Below are 18900 nucleotides of genomic sequence, written 5' to 3'. Positions count from 1 at the left end.
CAGGGTTTGGTCTTGCATGATATTAATAACTGAAGTTACCAGAGAAGTTTCCAAGTTACTATGGTAATTTGATGATTTAAATACCATGGCAACTTGTGATGTTGGTAACTACAGTGGCAAGCATGGTAAAAGTTTGCAATGCAGCATGGATCCGAATTACAGTTTGTTGAGACATTTTATTTACTTTTATTTCTAAGAACTCAACTTAAACCATGCTTGTTATGTGTTTTAAGTGGATTATGTTAAGAGTTATCCCCCATGAATAATCACTTTATTTACTTTCTTAGAACCTTTAAATTGGAATGGATTTTGCGCACTAATTTTGTTTCATTACAGAATTTCAATTCATTAGGAATTGTATGTTAATTTAATAAATTGTTCTTTTGAGACTTTTTGCTTTTCAGATATCTAGCTTGTAAGACATTGTGAAGAAATGTAGAAAACAAATAGTGGCTTGATTCTTGGTGATACCTACATCATTTTCTATCAAGCCAAATGACAAAATCAACATTCATCAACTGAATTCTTTTAAATTTAATATTTCACGAAAATCATCCAGTAATTAACTGTTCATTGTTCAATTTTTGTCTCTGTCTTTTCATGAAAAGGGGGGGACATAGTGTCTAGTTTCCAGCTGTCTGCCCCTTTCATTCCCACCCAATAACTTTGAAGCCTTTTAAAATTCAAGCATGAACAGTCGTTTACTGATACAATACCATTCAAAGTTGTATCTTACATTTTGGGGCTTTTATACTTTCATATCCTATTCCTTTCCATTCTTTAAATTTTGAGCTAACTAAAATTAAGGAATAAAACTTAGTATATTTACATGTCATAACAGATGCACTGCATACCATATTGGGAGTCTGGTTTTCAAGGTCAGGGGTCACATTGCAATCTCAAAACATTTTGTCATGCTTACCTTTCTGCTCCATAACTTTAGAACCATTGGAGGTTAATTTTTTTAAAAATAGATCCATAAAGCATGGTTACTTTCCATTACAGTAACTATAACTTGTCACAGTCATACCTTCAAATGACAATTTCATGTGTTACAACTTGATCAGTAAGGAAAAAAATCTTTGCAATTTATTTACTGAATTAATTTTAGTATTGCTAAATCCGAATGATTGACTTTTCTAAAATATATAAATATATCTTCAGCTTGATTTTTTTTAAAGAATATTTATATAAGACAAGATTTAGATGTACTGCAGTGAAACAGTCTTGCAATTGCATCACAACCTACACTGATTAAGGTCTTTCTTTTATCTGAAGTATCTGTGTAATGTATTATATTTATACATACACTGGTTATTGCCCTTTTATGTTTATCTCACTTACTTAACCTTGTATATTATACATTTGACAAAACTCATTTACATGACAACCTATGGGCAATGTAATATATTGGAGTCCTTTTTAGTTTACCGTGTATATTTTTCATTAATTTTCTATACATATTTCTTGTTAAGGTTTCTTAGAAATGCTAGTTAAAGGAACTTTCACTTCCAAGTATAAAACAAAAGTTATTGCCAAAATGAGTGTTCTCATGAAATTGTTCAATATTTTAAATTATAAATACAGAACTTTTTAGAGGTATGTGTTTCCTCAAAGATAAAATATGATTGGGGGGCTAGGGGGATGGGAAGAACTAATGAACACCACCCTTCTGTCTCACTTTAAGAAATGCATTTAGGGAAGGTAAAACCAATTAAAATTACCTGTACTGTTAATGAAAGCTTTAAAGCTTAGCTTATTAATATAAGAAATATTAGCAAACATCATAACAGCACAGATGCTGCTATAATGTGATTTTATGTTATTCATTACTCCTATTTTTAAATGCATCCATTTTGTTTATGTTTTTTATTTCTTCGCATAAATAAATCTGCATCCATAGACTTGTTTTGACATCTGTGGACAACACAGCCTTTCCAAGACACTCTCTTGTTTTAAAAATAAAAATAATTCCGTCTCACATTATTTAAAACAATGTTGATCATTGAATCTACTCGTTTGACAGGTTTGCATGCCTTCCATAGCCACGGCTCTCTATTGCCAGCAAGAGGGCGCCTCGTTAGGGTTGGATCGGCTGAGTCCATTGCAAGCCGATCTAGCAGTCACATGCATTATGGTCGTACTCGTCAGCATGTGCATGACAAGCCTTTCAGTATGTATAGACATCTTCCACCACTACCACCTGTTCCTACAGTTTCACGTTTTCCATGGAGACATGGTAGTATTAGAGTTATCTCCCCATGTGACCCTGATGATGTGGTGTGGTGCCCTTAACTTGTCGATAAGCAGGAGTTTTCACAAGGCTTCAGATTTAGTATTGTATCATCAGTCCTAAACAATTAAAAATGTTGATTTTTTTTTTTTACATGGGTAGACAGAAAAGTCATGTGTGAACTAATGTCCAGGAAAAGAAATAAAATCAAAATGAAGAGATATGTGTGACATTTGGGATATTACACAAAAATGGTACTGAAGTCTTCAAGATTGGGTGTTCTCAGAATTAGGCAAATCAATTTTCAGAATGCTTCCTTCTGATGTCATTTACATTATCATCTGATAAGAAAACATGCCATAAATAGCTGTAATGTCTCCATGACAACACAAAGCAGTATATGAGGGATAATAATATTAATAATAACAAAATATAATATTTAAATTCCACTCTATCATAGACATTTCAACAGTTTTCATAAAAAATATAATCTGATTTGACTTTGATCAAACTTGGAATTTTAGCTGGTGATCTTGCATCTTATTGGCTAAGCTTTTTGAATTGTTTGAATTGAATAGTTGGTGTCAGGTGATAAGGGGATCATACTACTAGAAATAGCCACATGTGTTCTTTACAAGTCAGTTTTACAGTAAACTAGAGCAGATGTAAAAAATTATGGATTTGATTTTAAAACCACTGTTCAAAATCTTTCAGGGTAAACAGGTTTGTTATGAGGTAATCTTGTATCTGATTGGCTAAGACTGTAACCACTATGAGGTAACCTTGTATCTGATTGGCTAAGACTGTAAGTACTATGAGGTAATCTTGTATCTGCTTGGCTGAGACTGTTACCACTATGAAAGTTCTATTTCAATCTGATTTTGCCCAGTGGTGGTAAATAGTCATTTACCAACATTTTTGTCTGTAATAATATAAGATCTGTGCATATTAATGAGATGATTTGTATTTGCTTTGCTAACTGTTACTATTATGAAGGTTACATTCTTACAATAATATGTAAACTTCACTGTGAAATCGTCTGCCACTATTTAAGTCCAATTGGATGATATCAGGTGCACTTTGACCACTTGTATACTTTTGTGTTTTATAAAAAAGTCAGTAGGGAACAAAAACAATAAATTTTAAATAAAAATCTTATTTTTTAGACAATACCATTTTCTGATGTCTGTGACCTATGTGAATACTCCTGATAACATCATGAATTCACAATTTATGTGGGCACCAAGTTTTTTCTACAAACGTTTTAAAAATCCAATGAATAATGATGTATCTGTGAAGAAAAAAAATCCATGGATGCATGTACTGACAAACAAATGCACATTTTTGAAAATCTACAAAATTTGGGTACCCACTAAAATGAATGAATTCAATGTACCTAATTCACTTTCTGATTCAATTAACTATTGTGTTCTATTCCACAACCCGTGATAGTTGGTGAATTTATTTCCTCTTCTAGTTGTTTATCTTTAATAGAAGGTGTATTGGTGATTTAAATTAAGTAATTTACTTTTAGGAGCGATTTTTGTTCAAGGATTATGTGATATTTTAAGTACTGCTTATACTTGTTTACAAGTTGAGTCCGACTGCAAACAGGCTAGACCCTGATCTGACATCACATAATGCACTGACAGGTCATGGTTTATGTTGTTTGTTCTACCGATTCCTCCTAATAAAATGCACAGATGCAGATGTGATGGGAGATCTGGGTCTGTGCATTTTGCAGTTAGATTTTCGACTTTAAGAGATGATATATGTTGAATATCATAAATTATTGCTAAAACACGGAATCAAGAATATCATCATTTGCATGATTTGGATATTTCTTTTGTTCTAAGGTCAATTTAAATTTTTTATCAAATGTTCACCTTTTGCAGTCTTTTTCTTGCTTCATGTTGAATAAGTATGTTGTAATTCAAATTCCGTGCATTTCTCCAAAAATTTGTGTTGAATCTTGACATTTTTGAAAAACTTTAATCTTAGCTTTAGGTGAATTATGATTACATTGATCTAATTACATTTTTGTCTGACTCAGCAAAACAAACAATTTAATGTAGTGGCTTGCAAATGGCAAAAGAAGTGATTCACTCTTATTTAAAAAAAGTTGATAGTATTGCTGAAGGTTTATATTCTGGATTTGAGATGCACTGGCTTGTGTGCATGACACAAAATGTAGGAAGTGATTTTTATAGAAAGCCAGTTTGTAGAAATATCTTGAACCATGCCAGTTCAACAACTTTTAATTTTGTCGAGAAATTGTTAATTTTGTATTTAATCAAACTTAGAATGTGGATAAGATATGTCTTAACATTGAGGCAATTTCAGCAATCTTCTATCTCTTATATGAGGTTTAATGCCATGACAAATAATATTGTACTGTCCTTACAGATATTGTTTGAACACGTTACCTCAAACACGTAAAAATAATTTTTTTAATACCTGATTGGGTTGATTGAGATGCTCAGGTATATCAGAGATTTTTTCAATATTTGGCAGTAAAAAGAAATGAAAGAATAAACAGTCTAGAAATTATGTTCTGTCAGTTCCTTCATGCATAAATTCATAGACAGAAGAATTCAACTAATATGAGTCAGTCGACTTTTTGCCATTGAAAGGTCACATATTGTATTGTGGCATGTAACATTTTGTGACCCTGTGGACATTTAATGCATGTGTATTAACCAATGACAATAACTTTCACTTTAATTTAGTTTTATTTTTTCAGCATCAGTTCCATACATCTGCAGTTGAAACTGCATATCAGTTTCTGGCTGCAGTCAGCAAGCAGTCTTGGGCAAATTAGCTGTTCTTGTGATTTTAAAAAACTACATCCTTTTATCGTGAAAATTTGATAACTATTTACTTAGGATATCTTAAATAATTACCCCAACCCCTCTTTTGGGGGCAAATTTGTTAGCACGGTTTTCCATTTTGTTTTGGGGGGGGGTTCATGGGAAAAATGCTCAAAATTTTAAGTCGAATAGCATTGAAACAAGTTGGAAATAAGTGGCAGATATGACTAAATTGTTGCTGCAGTGGAAGCTGTTATTAGACAGGGGTGTAGATTAGTCTGAAACAATGTGCAGGCATATCTAGAATTTAGTTTTACAGAAGATCAGGGCTGTGAGGGACTTTCAGGAGAGGGCTTTTATCCTGTCCCTGCAGGCATCTACACCCATGTCAGTAATCTGAAAATGCAGATGTTGAGAATTTGTCACCTTGAGCTAACCTTGTTGTTTTAGTTTTAGGTTGGTGTTGTGACCTAAAAAGCATGTAGTTCATAAAATGGTGAATTTGTTGCTTTTTTAAATACATGTTCTCTCTTGTGAAATACAGTACTTTCTTTTCTTGTTCTGTGTTATATTTACTTTAAAGTTTTAGTTTGCCAGTTTTTCGTAAACACTTTTCACTTGGTTTATTTTATGATGTCTTGTACAGTAGTTTTGTTTGTAGTTACGAAGATTGAGATGTTGGAAATGTGTTGGAATTCCTGTCATCAATCAGTTTGGTTGCTTTGTTAGAGAGAGTATTGTCTTTGAAAAGAGCGCAGATTTTTAAAAAAAAATATATTTTTTAAATGATTGGTTATTTTAAAAATAAGTTCTGCTGTAATACACAAAGAAATTCATGATATGATGTATTGACTGTTTTTTTTATATTTTTTAAAATCAGTTACACCAAATTCTTTAATTGAATACTGTCAGTGTTTATTAATTCATAATGCTTGTTTATTATCAAAAAGCGCATTTTGTGTTTGTATAGGTAACCTTTTCATTTACTGTAACTATATCAGTAGTAAATATTTAATAAATTGTTTTTATTGTTTAGGATTAAGAATTTAAAATAAAGTATCTTGACATACTTTAATGCATGTAAATAAGTTTTAGATAAAAACACGAAGAGACGTCTTAAATCCAAAGTCTTGAGGTGAAATGATATTACTTTTATGGAATATGGCAAAATATAATAAAGTTTTTGAAACAAGTTTTACAAACAATGTATAATTTTTAAAAAATGTCTTTGACAGCTCACGTGCATGCACCGCCACCTCCAACAAACCTGAAGCGCTTTAGCTCATTGGAAAACTTGGCCACCACACATGATTTGGACCTTAGTCAAAGCATAGAGGAGGATGAATCTTCTCCACCAAGCCCCCACATGACTCGGATGACACGTGGTCGTGGCTGCAATGAAAGTTTCCGTGCTGCAGTGGATAGGTCATATGACCCAGTCCCACCAATGGAATCAAACATGGAAACTGGTACGTCATCATGCTACAGGCTTAAGATGGATAAAAAAAAAAAAATGCATTTAAGAAATGTACACAGGATTAGTTCGTCAGATTAAATCTTCATTTATGTATGGGTCTTACAATTTATATTGCATATTCTAATATGAACCATTTTTGTCTGAATGAAACCAGTGGAGAAAAAAAATATTATATTCACAGTTGATACCACTTTGAAAGCATGTGTCATCAACAGTAACACTTTCAGAAATGTAACATACTGTGGTGCTAGGTCAGCGAAGTTCTTTTACTCAAAACAGGCAAAAAATTTGCATGTTTTTATGTTATAATATAAAAATAATGACTAAAAGAGAGGTGTATATATCTTGTTAACTAGCTAAAAACCTGTTTTCAGTTTTCCCATTTTTGTTGAGCCCATGTTGTTGGGAAGTACAACAAAGCAGTCACTTTTCTGTAATTGTTATTGTCAAGAGTTTGTTAAGGTTTTGGTTGAGTTTTTTATTTTGCTCAACCCATTCACGGATTTTGATCGTACTTTGGATAAATCATTATGAACCTAAAGCAGTTCATTCTGTTAAGTCCTCACTTTTCCCTTTTGACATTGGGGTCAAGATCATGGTCACAGAAATTTTTTCAAGGTTTTGTTTGAAGATTTTTTTATTATTATTATCTGTTTATATTTTTCTTGGTGGGTTATGCTCATGATATGAAATGGCTGATCAGCATAAGTTAAGATACGTCATTTGTTGGCGTGCGTGCTGAACCTTTCTATCTTGGGGTCAAGGTCATTTGTTTCCAACAATCCTTTGGTCAAGACCTTCAAATTCAGCTCTAGACTTTTTGCGGTCTTGTTGATTATTTAATTACAACATTGAAATCAGGTATTTTTCTTTTGAAAGAGATACAGTGGTTCCTCATTGTAAAGTAGTTTAGTATACCACAGTCCATTATATAACATTTAATGGTAATGGTTCGCATTGTACTAGTTGAATTATATTTTTTTCCATGCTTTTATAAACTTTATACATCACAGTTCTATACAAGAGAATATGTGCACAATTTGTTAGATGAAAATTCTTAGATTCATCAGAAAGAAAGATTTTTTTAACTCGGCAAAATAACAGGATACAGTCAAACCTGATCTAGTGACTGCCTGCCCATAGCAACCACCTTGTTTTAGTCCCCCCTGATATATTGCTGCATATGGCAGTTGGTGACCATACAAGTTATTTGTAGTCAATACCTGGTTTATTGCAAATTGCTGTCCTTTCCTTTCCTTCCTTCCTTCCTTCCTTCCTTCCTTCCTTCCTTCCTTCCTTCCTTCCATCCTTCCTGTTGATTTATCTGTGTTTGCTTTATCATTTCTTTTATATCCCCTTACATGTCTGTTATGCTGTATAAAGACGAACTGTCCAATGTCCACTTTTGTATGGTCCTGTGAATGGTTGTGATAAACAGGTTTGACTGTTACTTAGTTAACATATAATTTACTTTAATTACATACATTGTACTTTAATTACATACAGTGTACATTAATTACATATAATTTACTTTAATTGCTTACAGTTTACCTGTTCTTACATTTATTCCTTTCAAAAATGTCTACTTTTGTACATTATATAATCAGGATTAAAACTCGAATCTGGCTCTTGATTATAGATACTCAAGGCAAAATCACACAAAAGGGACGAAATGGTATGGAAATATTTGTTTCCCCTTCTAGTTCTTATTTTTTTCTGTCATAATTTGTCAGTAAATACTTTGTATTGTGAATGGTTCCCTGTAGTTGTTGTAGATTACTACCATATGCTGCATGAAATAGTGATAAATTACTGACATATAAAACAAGATTTTTCTAAAAACTCACCAACCCACACTTTCTCATCAGATTTATCCAGCAGTAAATATACCTCTAGGTCAGATACAGTGTCCGTACATCCACTATCTACCACCTGCCTTGAGTCACTTTTTGTAAAGATTGTTTTAGTATAAAATATGTCTTCTGTTTGCTTTCATTGTTTCAATTTGTTCAGTAGACATGGGTTAGAGTGTCCGCCTCAGATGCGGGAGGCCACGAGTTTGAACTTCGGCAAAGTCATACCAGAGACTTATAAAAAGGGTACTTGCAGCAGCCTCACTTAGCACTCAACATTAGGAGGTTAGTGTTAGGACTGGTTGGCCTGGTGTCAGGATAATGTGACTGGGTGGGACATCATGCTGTATGTCCGCAGCATGATACCCCAGTGCTACTTATCACAACAAAATGCCACACTGCAGACATCAAAGCGATATGACTGGAAAATTGTTAAAGCTTCATTAACAATCCAATTCACACACATTCAGTAGACATGGGATAAATCTGGCTGCAGGTTAAAGGTCAAGGTCACAATGAGTAATATTTGCAGGCAAGGTGCATATGTTTCTCAGGTTGTGTTGGTCTTTTAATGGTAGTTCATGTACCCTTTTCCCATAAAACATCATATGATTGTATTAGGTCTCTAATTGGTTTTATTAATTGGTCATGTTTATTTTGACATTTTCCTGAAAGAAAAGAAGTATTTGATTGTCATTTCTAGTTAAAATTGTTTTCATAATATTTGGTTTTAAATTTGCACATTTTTTTAATGAAAAGCACTTGTATCTGATTATCAATTGTTGAGATTAATATTTTGCCTGTAACCTATTTTTTAATTCGTGTGCATGAAATTTACAGCTGCATGTTGTCAAGATAGTAAACATCTAATTTTGTTTTTGCCAATATATGTAACCATTGCTTGACTCATCTAAAACAGCCATTTTTTCAAGGTCTCATACATTTCTATATCTTTTTTTTACATTCGTGTATCCGAAAGGCTTAATTTCCATTTCAGTTTTGCTTGTTGATTTTTCAACTAACTTTTTGAGAGAGATTCAGTTTACTTTCAGCAAGCCAGAGATTCAGTTAACTTTCAGCAAGCCAGAGATTCAATTAACTTTCGGCAAGCCAGAGATTCAATTAACTTTCAGCAAGCCAGAGAGTCAGTTAACTTTTGGCACACCAGAGATTCAGTTAACTTTCAGCATGCCAGAGTTTCAATTAACTTTCGGCAAGCCAGAGATTCAATTAACTTTCAGCAAGCCAGAGATTCAATTAACTTTCAGCAAGCTAGAGATTCAATTAACTTTCGGCAATCTAGAGATTCAATTAACTTTCTTCTCACCTCTGTCTGCATGGGTTTGTGTCTTGGGTTTGTCCAATGTGGGTATGTGAGAAAGCTTGCCAGTAGCTTCTTGTGGATTGGTGGTTCTTTAAGGTGTTTTCTTGGGTTTTTCCTCCACCATTTATGCTGGCCGCCATGTATAGCCCATCTTGTGCTGAAAAGTGGTGTTAAACCCTAAAACAACAACAAAATTAACTTTCTGCAAGCTAGAAATTCAGTTAACATTTTGGCAAGCTAGAAGTCCAATTAACATTTTGGCAAGCTAGAAGTTCAATAAACTTTTGGAAAGTTGGAGATTCATTTAACTTACAGCAAGCCAGAGATTGACAAGGTGATTGACCAATCAGTGTGGAGCATACTTGGTGACCAATCAGTGTGGATCATACTTGGGCCATGGGAAGTAGATAGCATAATATAAAGAATTCCACTATCTAGCAAATGAAACAGTGTTACAGTGATGATCAGACAATGCAAAATTTGAGCGTTGAGATTGATTTAAAAACCAGTTACTTTTTGTATATTAAAGGATACTTAAGAAAATTATCCAGCAAACAAAGCAGGGATTTTTTCGCAAAGCATATGATTTTTCAGATTGCAGTCATGTTCATCTGCCTTGTCTAGATATGATGGGTATGCTGTGTTTGTTCATAATCATCATTTGTACTGGATATATCTGACTGGTTTCAAACATATTGACTGGTTTCAAACATAATATCTTACTTCAAACATACTGACTGGTTTCAGATGTATTTTGTCCACTGACAGAGCCAGCATGCATACTGATAAGACTTAATACAAATAATTTTGATGAGCACATGTAAGGGAACAAATTACATATTGTAAAGTGACAACTTCCTTGTTTTCCTGGGTATAGCAACAAACCTCTGTTAAACAAAATCTACTTAAGACGTTTGCCTACTCACTTTCCAGGGGTTTGTTGCCTAAGACAACTTGAATGTATAAACTTTGATAGAGGTTCATGACCTTTCAGATTTCAATAAAGATTCACTTTTTTTTGTGAATTTTGATTGCCATATATTCTTTTAAATAAATTTCTTGTAGAGGTTTGCTTCAAGATCTATGATAAGTAAAAAAATCATTTGCAAGGAGCAGAATATTCCAGCATGTTGCTTTGTATGCTGTGTCACGAATGCGACATGGGCATAATGCATTAGGCTTGGTGACTGTCTAGCTCATATGCACAATCATACAGTGTATTATGTACTTCATTAGAAAGGCAGTCTCCCTGTAAATTGGTATAATGTATAGCTTCCATGGATGGTGTTATAATGAGGGAATATGGTATCATTCATTTCATTATAAGGCAGTCTCCCTGTAAATTGGTGTAGTATATAGCTTCCGATGAAAGTATTATAATGAGGGAATACTGTTATCATGTTCTTCATTATAATGTATTCTAAGTATTGGGTGGTGTAATGCATGGCTCCCATCAACAGATTTATAATGAGGGAATACTTTTCATGTACCTCATTATAATGTGTTCTTACTGTCAGCACTATTGATATTTGCATACTTTCTGCCAGCACTATTACATTTTTTACTCTATTTTAAATATTTGCAAGTTTGTACATTCATGCGTATATCCTGCCAGCATTATTACTGTTTTCATACATTCATGCATACATTCTGCCACCACTATTGCATTTTTTCTATTTTAAATATTTGCATGTTCGTACATTCATGCATACATTCTGCCAGCATTATTACTGTTTTCAGCATGTACCACTCATTGAAGCAAAAAAGGGGGGGTGGGATAGGGAGGGGCAGGGCATATGTGTCCTGTTGACACATTTCTTAATTCTTTCCCATGTGTGTGGCTAACAATTCAGTTATATTTAAATTAAAATCAGGGATATTAAATATTTCATTACATTTGACATGGTGATTTGGATCTAGTGAGTTTTGTATTGTTTGTAATTGGCTATGGTAATTATGTTTTCCAAAGTAAAATAATTAATAATAATAATTTTCATCTTCTTTAATACTGGAATGGGCAAACTCTTATGGTATCCTACAACTAATGAGATAATGAAGTTCTCTGCTGGCCTTTGTAACATATCCAACAGAAAATAATGCCTAGGTTTTTTTTATAGCTTGGTCTAAAGCTTAGAAAGATGATGGGCGCTTTCAAATTTTTCTGTGGTACTGGTACTATTTGTTTATGGATATGTTCAAAGTGGGATTAAAAAAACCTTCATCTGGTACCATATTTACATCCAGTTTTGATAGTGGACAACTTCTGGTACCATATTTACAAACAGTTTTGATAGCAACCACTTCTGGCACCATATTTACAATCAGTTTTGATGGCAGACCACTTCTGGTACCATATTTATGGCAGACCACTGTATTTAAAAAGCAGTTTTGATGGTTATCCTCTTCTGGTACCACATATAAAAGCAATTTCAATGGTTGATCACTTTGGGTAATATTTACCAGCAGTTTCAATTGTGGACCATTTCAGGGGGAGACAACTCCATTAAAACACTGCACTACATAGGCTTCTATATTTGTCATTTTATGTCTTCAGAATTATCTGCCATGATGTTCAGCATGATTTTTTCAAATAATTTTTTAAACAACTCAAAAAAATATATGGAGAATTCACTTGTTTATGTTAGACCATTATAAGAAAAAGATACCAAAATAATATGATTTTATGGTTACATGGTGTATGAAAAATAAAAGGGTTTCTAGATTTTTTCATCTATTAGACGATATATTATACCACAAATAGAAAGTATCTTAAAGAATATGTTGAGCTCTCTTGTATTAAGCAGTTTTTTTTAAGTGTACAATGTCTGCTTGGCTGATCCAAGATAATGTTGCCTTCATTTAAATTTTGCATAATGGTTCTATCAAGAATCCTTCAATGCAGTGTACCCTGTTTACCACATATAATGAGACACAATAAAATAATGGTTATATCAAGACTCTTTCAATGTAGTATACCATATTTACCACTTATATTGGAACAAAATTATTAAAATTAATAATGGTTATATCAAGAATCTTTCAATTTACCAGATATAATGGGACACATATAAAAAATAAATAATGGCTCTATCAAGAATCCTTCAATGCAGTTTACCATATTTACCACATATATTGGGACATGATAAAATAATGGTGATATCAAGACTCCTTGAATGGAGTTTACCATATTTATGGTATATACTGGGACACAATAAAATAAATAATGGTACCATTCTGTATGTGTTGTCAGATCAAGGGTCAAACATTTAAGGAGCCATGATGGCTCAGTGGCTAACATGCCAGACATACATAGGAACATGTTTGTTTTGAAATCCTATCCATCTAACCAGCCAGGGTCAGCTAATGCAGTTTATCTTAGGCAAGGCACTTAACTCCAGTTTCCTAAATAACCTATTTGTGTTGGTTTGTCATAAAGCACCAAAGCAAAGCAAACCAAACCAAACCAAAAAGCAAAAAACATTTAGGTTTGAAGCAAAATTGGCTCTTTTTCTTCAAACTTATTTTACGTCAGGGACTAGTTTTAGAATGATTGATTATCACAGAAGTTTTAGTGCAGCTCTCTGTCACTGCAGGAATAACTATCTTTTAGCATATCACTGTTTTGATTTAGAAATGCTGCTTTCATTTACATTGCCTAAGTGACAAACTTTTTATACCCATTTCAGTGGAGGAGGAAAGTAGTGAGAACGGATCAGCCTTTTCAAGGGAACAAAACTCTGCCAGGTCCTCTCTGAGCAGTGAAAACACAGAAGATTCATATGGAAAGAAGAAAGGGAAAAAAGGAAAGGACAAAAAATCTACCTCAGGGATATTAAAAGGAATATTTAGGTATGGGATACTATGAATGTTAGGTATAGAACATTGTGAATATTTAGGTACAAGGTACTTGAATATTTTGGCATGGGATACTATGAATGTTAGGTATGGGACATTGTGAGTATTTAGGTAAGAGATACTGTGAATATTTAGGTATGGGATGCTATGAATGTTGGGTATGATATGTTATGAATACAAAGGTATGATATACTGTGAATATTTAGGTTTGGGATACCTTGAATTTTAGGTATGGGATGTTTTGAATATTTAGTTATGAGATATAAGTATTTAGGTATGGGATACTATGAATATTAGGTATGGGACATTTGGTATGAGATACTGTAAGTATTTGTTGTTAGGTTCTGTAAATATAAGGATGTGAATGTTAATATTTAGGTATGAAATACTATTAATATTTAGGTATGTAGACCTTAATATGTTAGTATTGAGTATGGAATATTGAATATTTAGGTATAGAGTTCTGAGAAAACAAAACTCTGCCAAGTTCTATTGAAGCAGTGAAAACACAGAAGATTCTTATGGAAAAAGAAAGGGAAAAAAGGAAAAGATGAAAATTCTACCTCAGGGGTATTAAAAGGAATATTTATGTATGGGATATGGTGAATGTTAGGTATGGGACATTGTGAGTATTTACTTATGAGATACTGCAAATATTTAGGTATGGGATGCTATGAATGTTAGGTATGGGACTGAATATTTAAGTACAAGATACTGTGACTATTTAGATATGGGAATAATATAAATTGTTAAGTAAGGGACCTGAATATTTAGGTACAAGATACTGTGAATATTTGGTGTTAGATTCTGTAAATATATTGATGTGAAACGTTAATATTTACTTACGAAATACTGTTAATATTTAGTTACGTGAAACTTAATACTTTAGTATTAAGTATGGAATACTGAATATTTAGGTATACAATTCTGTAAAGATACAGATATAGATGAGAGTTATAGTTAAAGTTTTGGTGTAACATTCTTATAAAGGCATACAGTATATATTTTTAGGTATGAGATGCTGATAATATTTAGGTATTTGATTCTGTGAATATATAGGTATGGAATTTTGTAAAGATATAGATATGGGATAGAATCAATATATAATTTAGGTATTACATTTATTAATCATTTAGGAAAGGCATACTGTATATATTTAGGTATGGGATGCTGTTAATATTTAGGTGTGGGATGCTGTTAATATTTAGGTGTTCGATTCTGTGAATATTTAGGTATGGGATGCTGTTAATATTTAGGTGTTCAATTCTGTGAATATTTAGGTATGGGATGCTGTTAATATTTAGGTGTTTGATTCTGTGAATATTTAGGTATGGGATGCTGTTAATATTTAGGTGTTCAATTCTGTGAATATTTAGGTATGGGATGCTGTTAATATTTAGGTGTTCGATTCTGTGAATATTTAGGTATCTGATATTGTTAAGTGTTAGATTGTGGAAATATCAGGGTATGGCTTATTGTATATATTTAGCTATGCTGTTAGTATTTAGTTATTAGATTCTCTGATTATTCTGGTATGATTTAGGTATGGGATACAGTATATATATATATATATATATATATATATAGACACATACACACACATAGGTATGGGATATTGTTAATATTTAGGTATGGAAGACGAACTATTTAGGTATGTGAAACTAAGTATTACGGTACAGGATGTTAATAATATTTAGGTATGGGAGACTAATTATTTTGATATGGGACACAGAATATGTAGGTATGGGATACTGAATCTTTCAGTGTGGGAAACTAAATATTTAGCCATGGGATACTGTGATTATTTAGGTACGTGCAAATATGCAATCTCCACAAATAGAAATGATTCTACAATATATGTATATGCATGTACATCACAGTGTTAAGACAGTAAGTCACATACACAATATTGTACTCCATAGGTCATATGTAAAGTTCAACTGCTTGTCATTTCCAGTGTGAGAGACTGAACATTCAGTGCAGAGGAAAACATGATCTTGTCCATTATTCCTCTAACAGTGTAAATATAAATAAGTTTTTTTAGTGCCAAACTCGGTACATTCGGAGACCAGAAAAAAAAAGGATTTATGCCAAATTTGCACCTTTGATTAAACATTTGTCTTGAAATATATGACGGTACCGTCTACCCTGTTCACATAAAGTGAAAAGTACTGAGTGTCCACATCAGTGACTCTGTTTCCTCACCAGTGACATCAGTGTAGTAATTACTCTGTTTCCACGCCAAGGGAATCAGTGTAGTAATTACTCTGTTTCCACGCCAAGGGAATCAGTGTAGTAATTACTCTGTTTCCACGCCAAGGGAATCAGTGTAGTAATTACTCTGTTTCCACGCCAAGGGAATCAGTGTAGTAATTACTCTGTTTCCACGCCAAGGGAATCAGTGTAGTAATTACTCTGTTTCCACGCCAAGGGAATCAGTGTAGTAATTACTCTGTTTCCACGCCAAGGGAATCAGTGTAGTAATTACTCTGTTTAACATCAAGGGTACCAGTGTTGTAATCACTTTTTCACATCAAGGTCACCAGCATTGTTGTTATTGTTGCTGTTATAGGGTTGAATGCCATTTTTCAGCACAAGATAGGCTATATTTGGCAGCCCGTATAAATGGTGGAGAAAGAGCCTGGGAAAACCCCGGAAAGAACCACCGACCCATGAGAAGCTACTGGTAAGCTTTCTCACATACCCACATTAGCCGAGCTCGAGACTCGAACCCATGCAGACAGAGGTGAGATGGCAGTGATCCGTAATGGTCAGCACTCTAGACCATTTGGCCACTTGGGACCCCACCAGCATTGTATTTACAGTGTTTAAACTTGCATTTCCTCGTGTGCTTAAATTTGTATTGAAAAAGAAGATACTGTCATGGTATAATTTGATTATGTGTGCCCCATTCATTGTGCACAAGTTCTTGAAATGGTGACCATTAATATTTCCATTCTGTTAGGAAAAAATTATAAATGATTTGCTTTTCCTCTTTATTCCATTATCAGCTGTTACTGAATACTTTCTCAGGGGAGGAATTTTTTAAAATGAATCGGCCTTTTACAAAGTGGTACTGCAAAGATTTATTAGAGGAAAAACATCAAATGTCAAGTTTTTGAAAACTTCTGTAGTTCAGACACTTAGATGAATGTCATACAAAAGACTTATACCAGCAGCTGCCTCACTTGGCGCTCAGCATTAAGTGGTTAGTGTTAGGACTGGTCGGCCTGCTGTCAGAATAATGTGACTGGGCGGGATATGATGCTACATGTCCGTGGCATGATACCCAGCTAGACGTCTCTGTAAACTGCCACATGCAGACATCGTACTGATATGACTAAAAAATAGATAAAGCTATGTTAAAAATCCATATCACACACACACTCAGAGTGTATATAGGTCCTCTTTAGAGGACCAGGCCTCTTTAGAGTGATTTCCAAAGGGGCATGCGGAAAGTGGTACATGTAATGAAGTGGCAAACAAATAAGAGAAGATTTACATAAGAGACTTTTAGTCCATACTCAGATGAGAGTTTTGATTCAGCAATAAGAATTCATACAGATGGATCACTGACTACCTAAAGTTTATCAAATGCCACTGAATCAGATTACATGGTAGAATATGTAGAGAACAGCAAAACAGATCAGGCCCTTGTTTTTTCAGAGATACAAAATGATCCTTGTATAATCCACATCTCTTGTCTCATGGTATAGAATGTCTGGATCTCAGAAGATGTTAGAGTTTGATGTCGTTTGTTGTTTTATGTCACAGCAACTGTTATATATATATATATATATATATATATATATATATATATATATATATTGTGTGTTCATTTTCATGATTGCAGATTGTAAGGTTCTGTTAGTAAATAACATTAAATAGTTTTGTACATTGTAGATTTGTACTTTGGAATGAGGTCATGATGTTAGTCGAGACATTATAGCTTCAGTATAGTGGGATATACTTTTAATCAAAGTAAACATGTTGATGAGATGAGTTCGGGTCCTAGGATTCCCTTTAATAAAACCCAGCTGACCTGATTTTTGATTGGCTTGCTGCTAAAGTACTTGACCTTGTGGACTGTTCAAGTGATTTAAAAATGATTAAGTTGAACCTAGTTATGAAACTTTGTCTTGGTGTTTTTTATGTAAGGGATAATTGACTGAAAATTAGGTACCCCTAGCATTAACATCAGTGTCAGAGGAGTTGTTAATTTGAGAGGATTTATCATTCTATTTGAATAATTAATTGGAATTACAAAGTGCTCATACTTTTGGATTTAGTAGCTGTATTGGAACTAATTTGACTTCATATAAAGACTTTTTGGATTATATCATTGTGATACATCAAGACTATTGGCACATAAGAGCAGTAGATTGAACTTCATTTGGATTACCACTGAAACTCAGTTTGAATATTCAATATTATTGGACTTTTAGGACTATTGAGGATTTTGTTTACCATACTTTAAGTTTTAATTGTTCACTTTCTATTTGAGGGAAATGGATAAAATTTTGAATTTTAGAGAACTTGTTGCTTTTCACTCTTTTCCATTACTTAGTTTAAGACAGTAGAGCCATAACAGCATCACCATCATTGGGAACCCACATGTCCACTTCCATTACCATTCTGCTGCAAATGAGATTTCCCATGATGCATCAATACATAAAGGTTATGTAGTGCAGAGGTAATTGGAGTAATATCTCTTAAATATTAACACACCATGGTAGAAATCCTGGACTGCTCTTATGGTAGGATTTGTACCAGCACTCAATTGGTTACATATCTGCTCTTATGGTAGGATTTGTACCTGCACTCATTGGTTACATGTCTGCTGTTATGGTAGGATTTGTACCTGTACTCATTTGGTTACATGTCTGCTCTTATGGTAGGATTTGTACCTGCACTCATTTGGTTACATATCTGCTCTTATGGTAGGATTTGAACCTGCACTCGTTTGGTTACATGTCTGCTCTTATAGTAGGATTTTTACCTGCACTCATTTGGTTACATGTCTGGCACAAAAGCATTGAGCTACTGAATGTAGATACCTTTGATCATAGGAGATAACAGGTAGATATTGTGTGCTGTCTGTGAAATATTTTGTACCCTGCTGATAAGAGACAAATAAAAAGAATATTTTTGTCTATTTACAAATTAGGTTTGGTAAGGGTAGAAAGACCCCAGATGAACATTTGACGAAAGGAGAGATACCAGTAACCAAGGTGGAGGAGGATGAAACTCGGCGAAGAGAACTTGGGCAGCAGCACCGGGAGGAGGAAAACAGAGCACAGACTGCTGAGTCTCAAAGGTTGGAAACTATAGATTGATTTCTACTATTG

General features: G+C 33.6%; 1 protein-coding gene across 7 annotated transcripts in view; it reads left to right on the top strand.

Moving 5' to 3' along the window:
* LOC149781024 (partitioning defective 3 homolog) overlaps positions 1-18900 on the top strand; it is a 146875-nt gene that overhangs the window by 116692 nt on the left and 11283 nt on the right. For 4 of the 7 annotated variants that reach the window (XM_089938157.1, XM_089938153.1, XM_089938151.1 and 1 more), the window contains 5 exons: positions 2027-2173; positions 6279-6512; positions 8160-8195; positions 13384-13546; positions 18720-18869. In XM_089938157.1, the coding sequence (XP_089794283.1) occupies positions 2027-2173; positions 6279-6512; positions 8160-8195; positions 13384-13546; positions 18720-18869 (730 nt within the window). The remainder of the gene's footprint in view (positions 1-2026; positions 2174-6278; positions 6513-8159; positions 8196-13383; positions 13547-18719; positions 18870-18900) is intronic. The other 3 variants (XM_089938156.1, XM_089938154.1, XM_089938152.1) reach the window with 2 other exon arrangements.

Source organism: Sinohyriopsis cumingii, chromosome 16 (assembly GCF_028554795.1).
Source record: "Sinohyriopsis cumingii isolate HCF-2022 chromosome 16, ASM2855479v2, whole genome shotgun sequence".
Taxonomy (NCBI): Eukaryota; Metazoa; Mollusca; class Bivalvia; order Unionida; family Unionidae; genus Sinohyriopsis; species Sinohyriopsis cumingii.
Note: the sequence above shows the minus strand (reverse complement) of the source record. Positions and strands in the feature narration are given on the sequence as shown.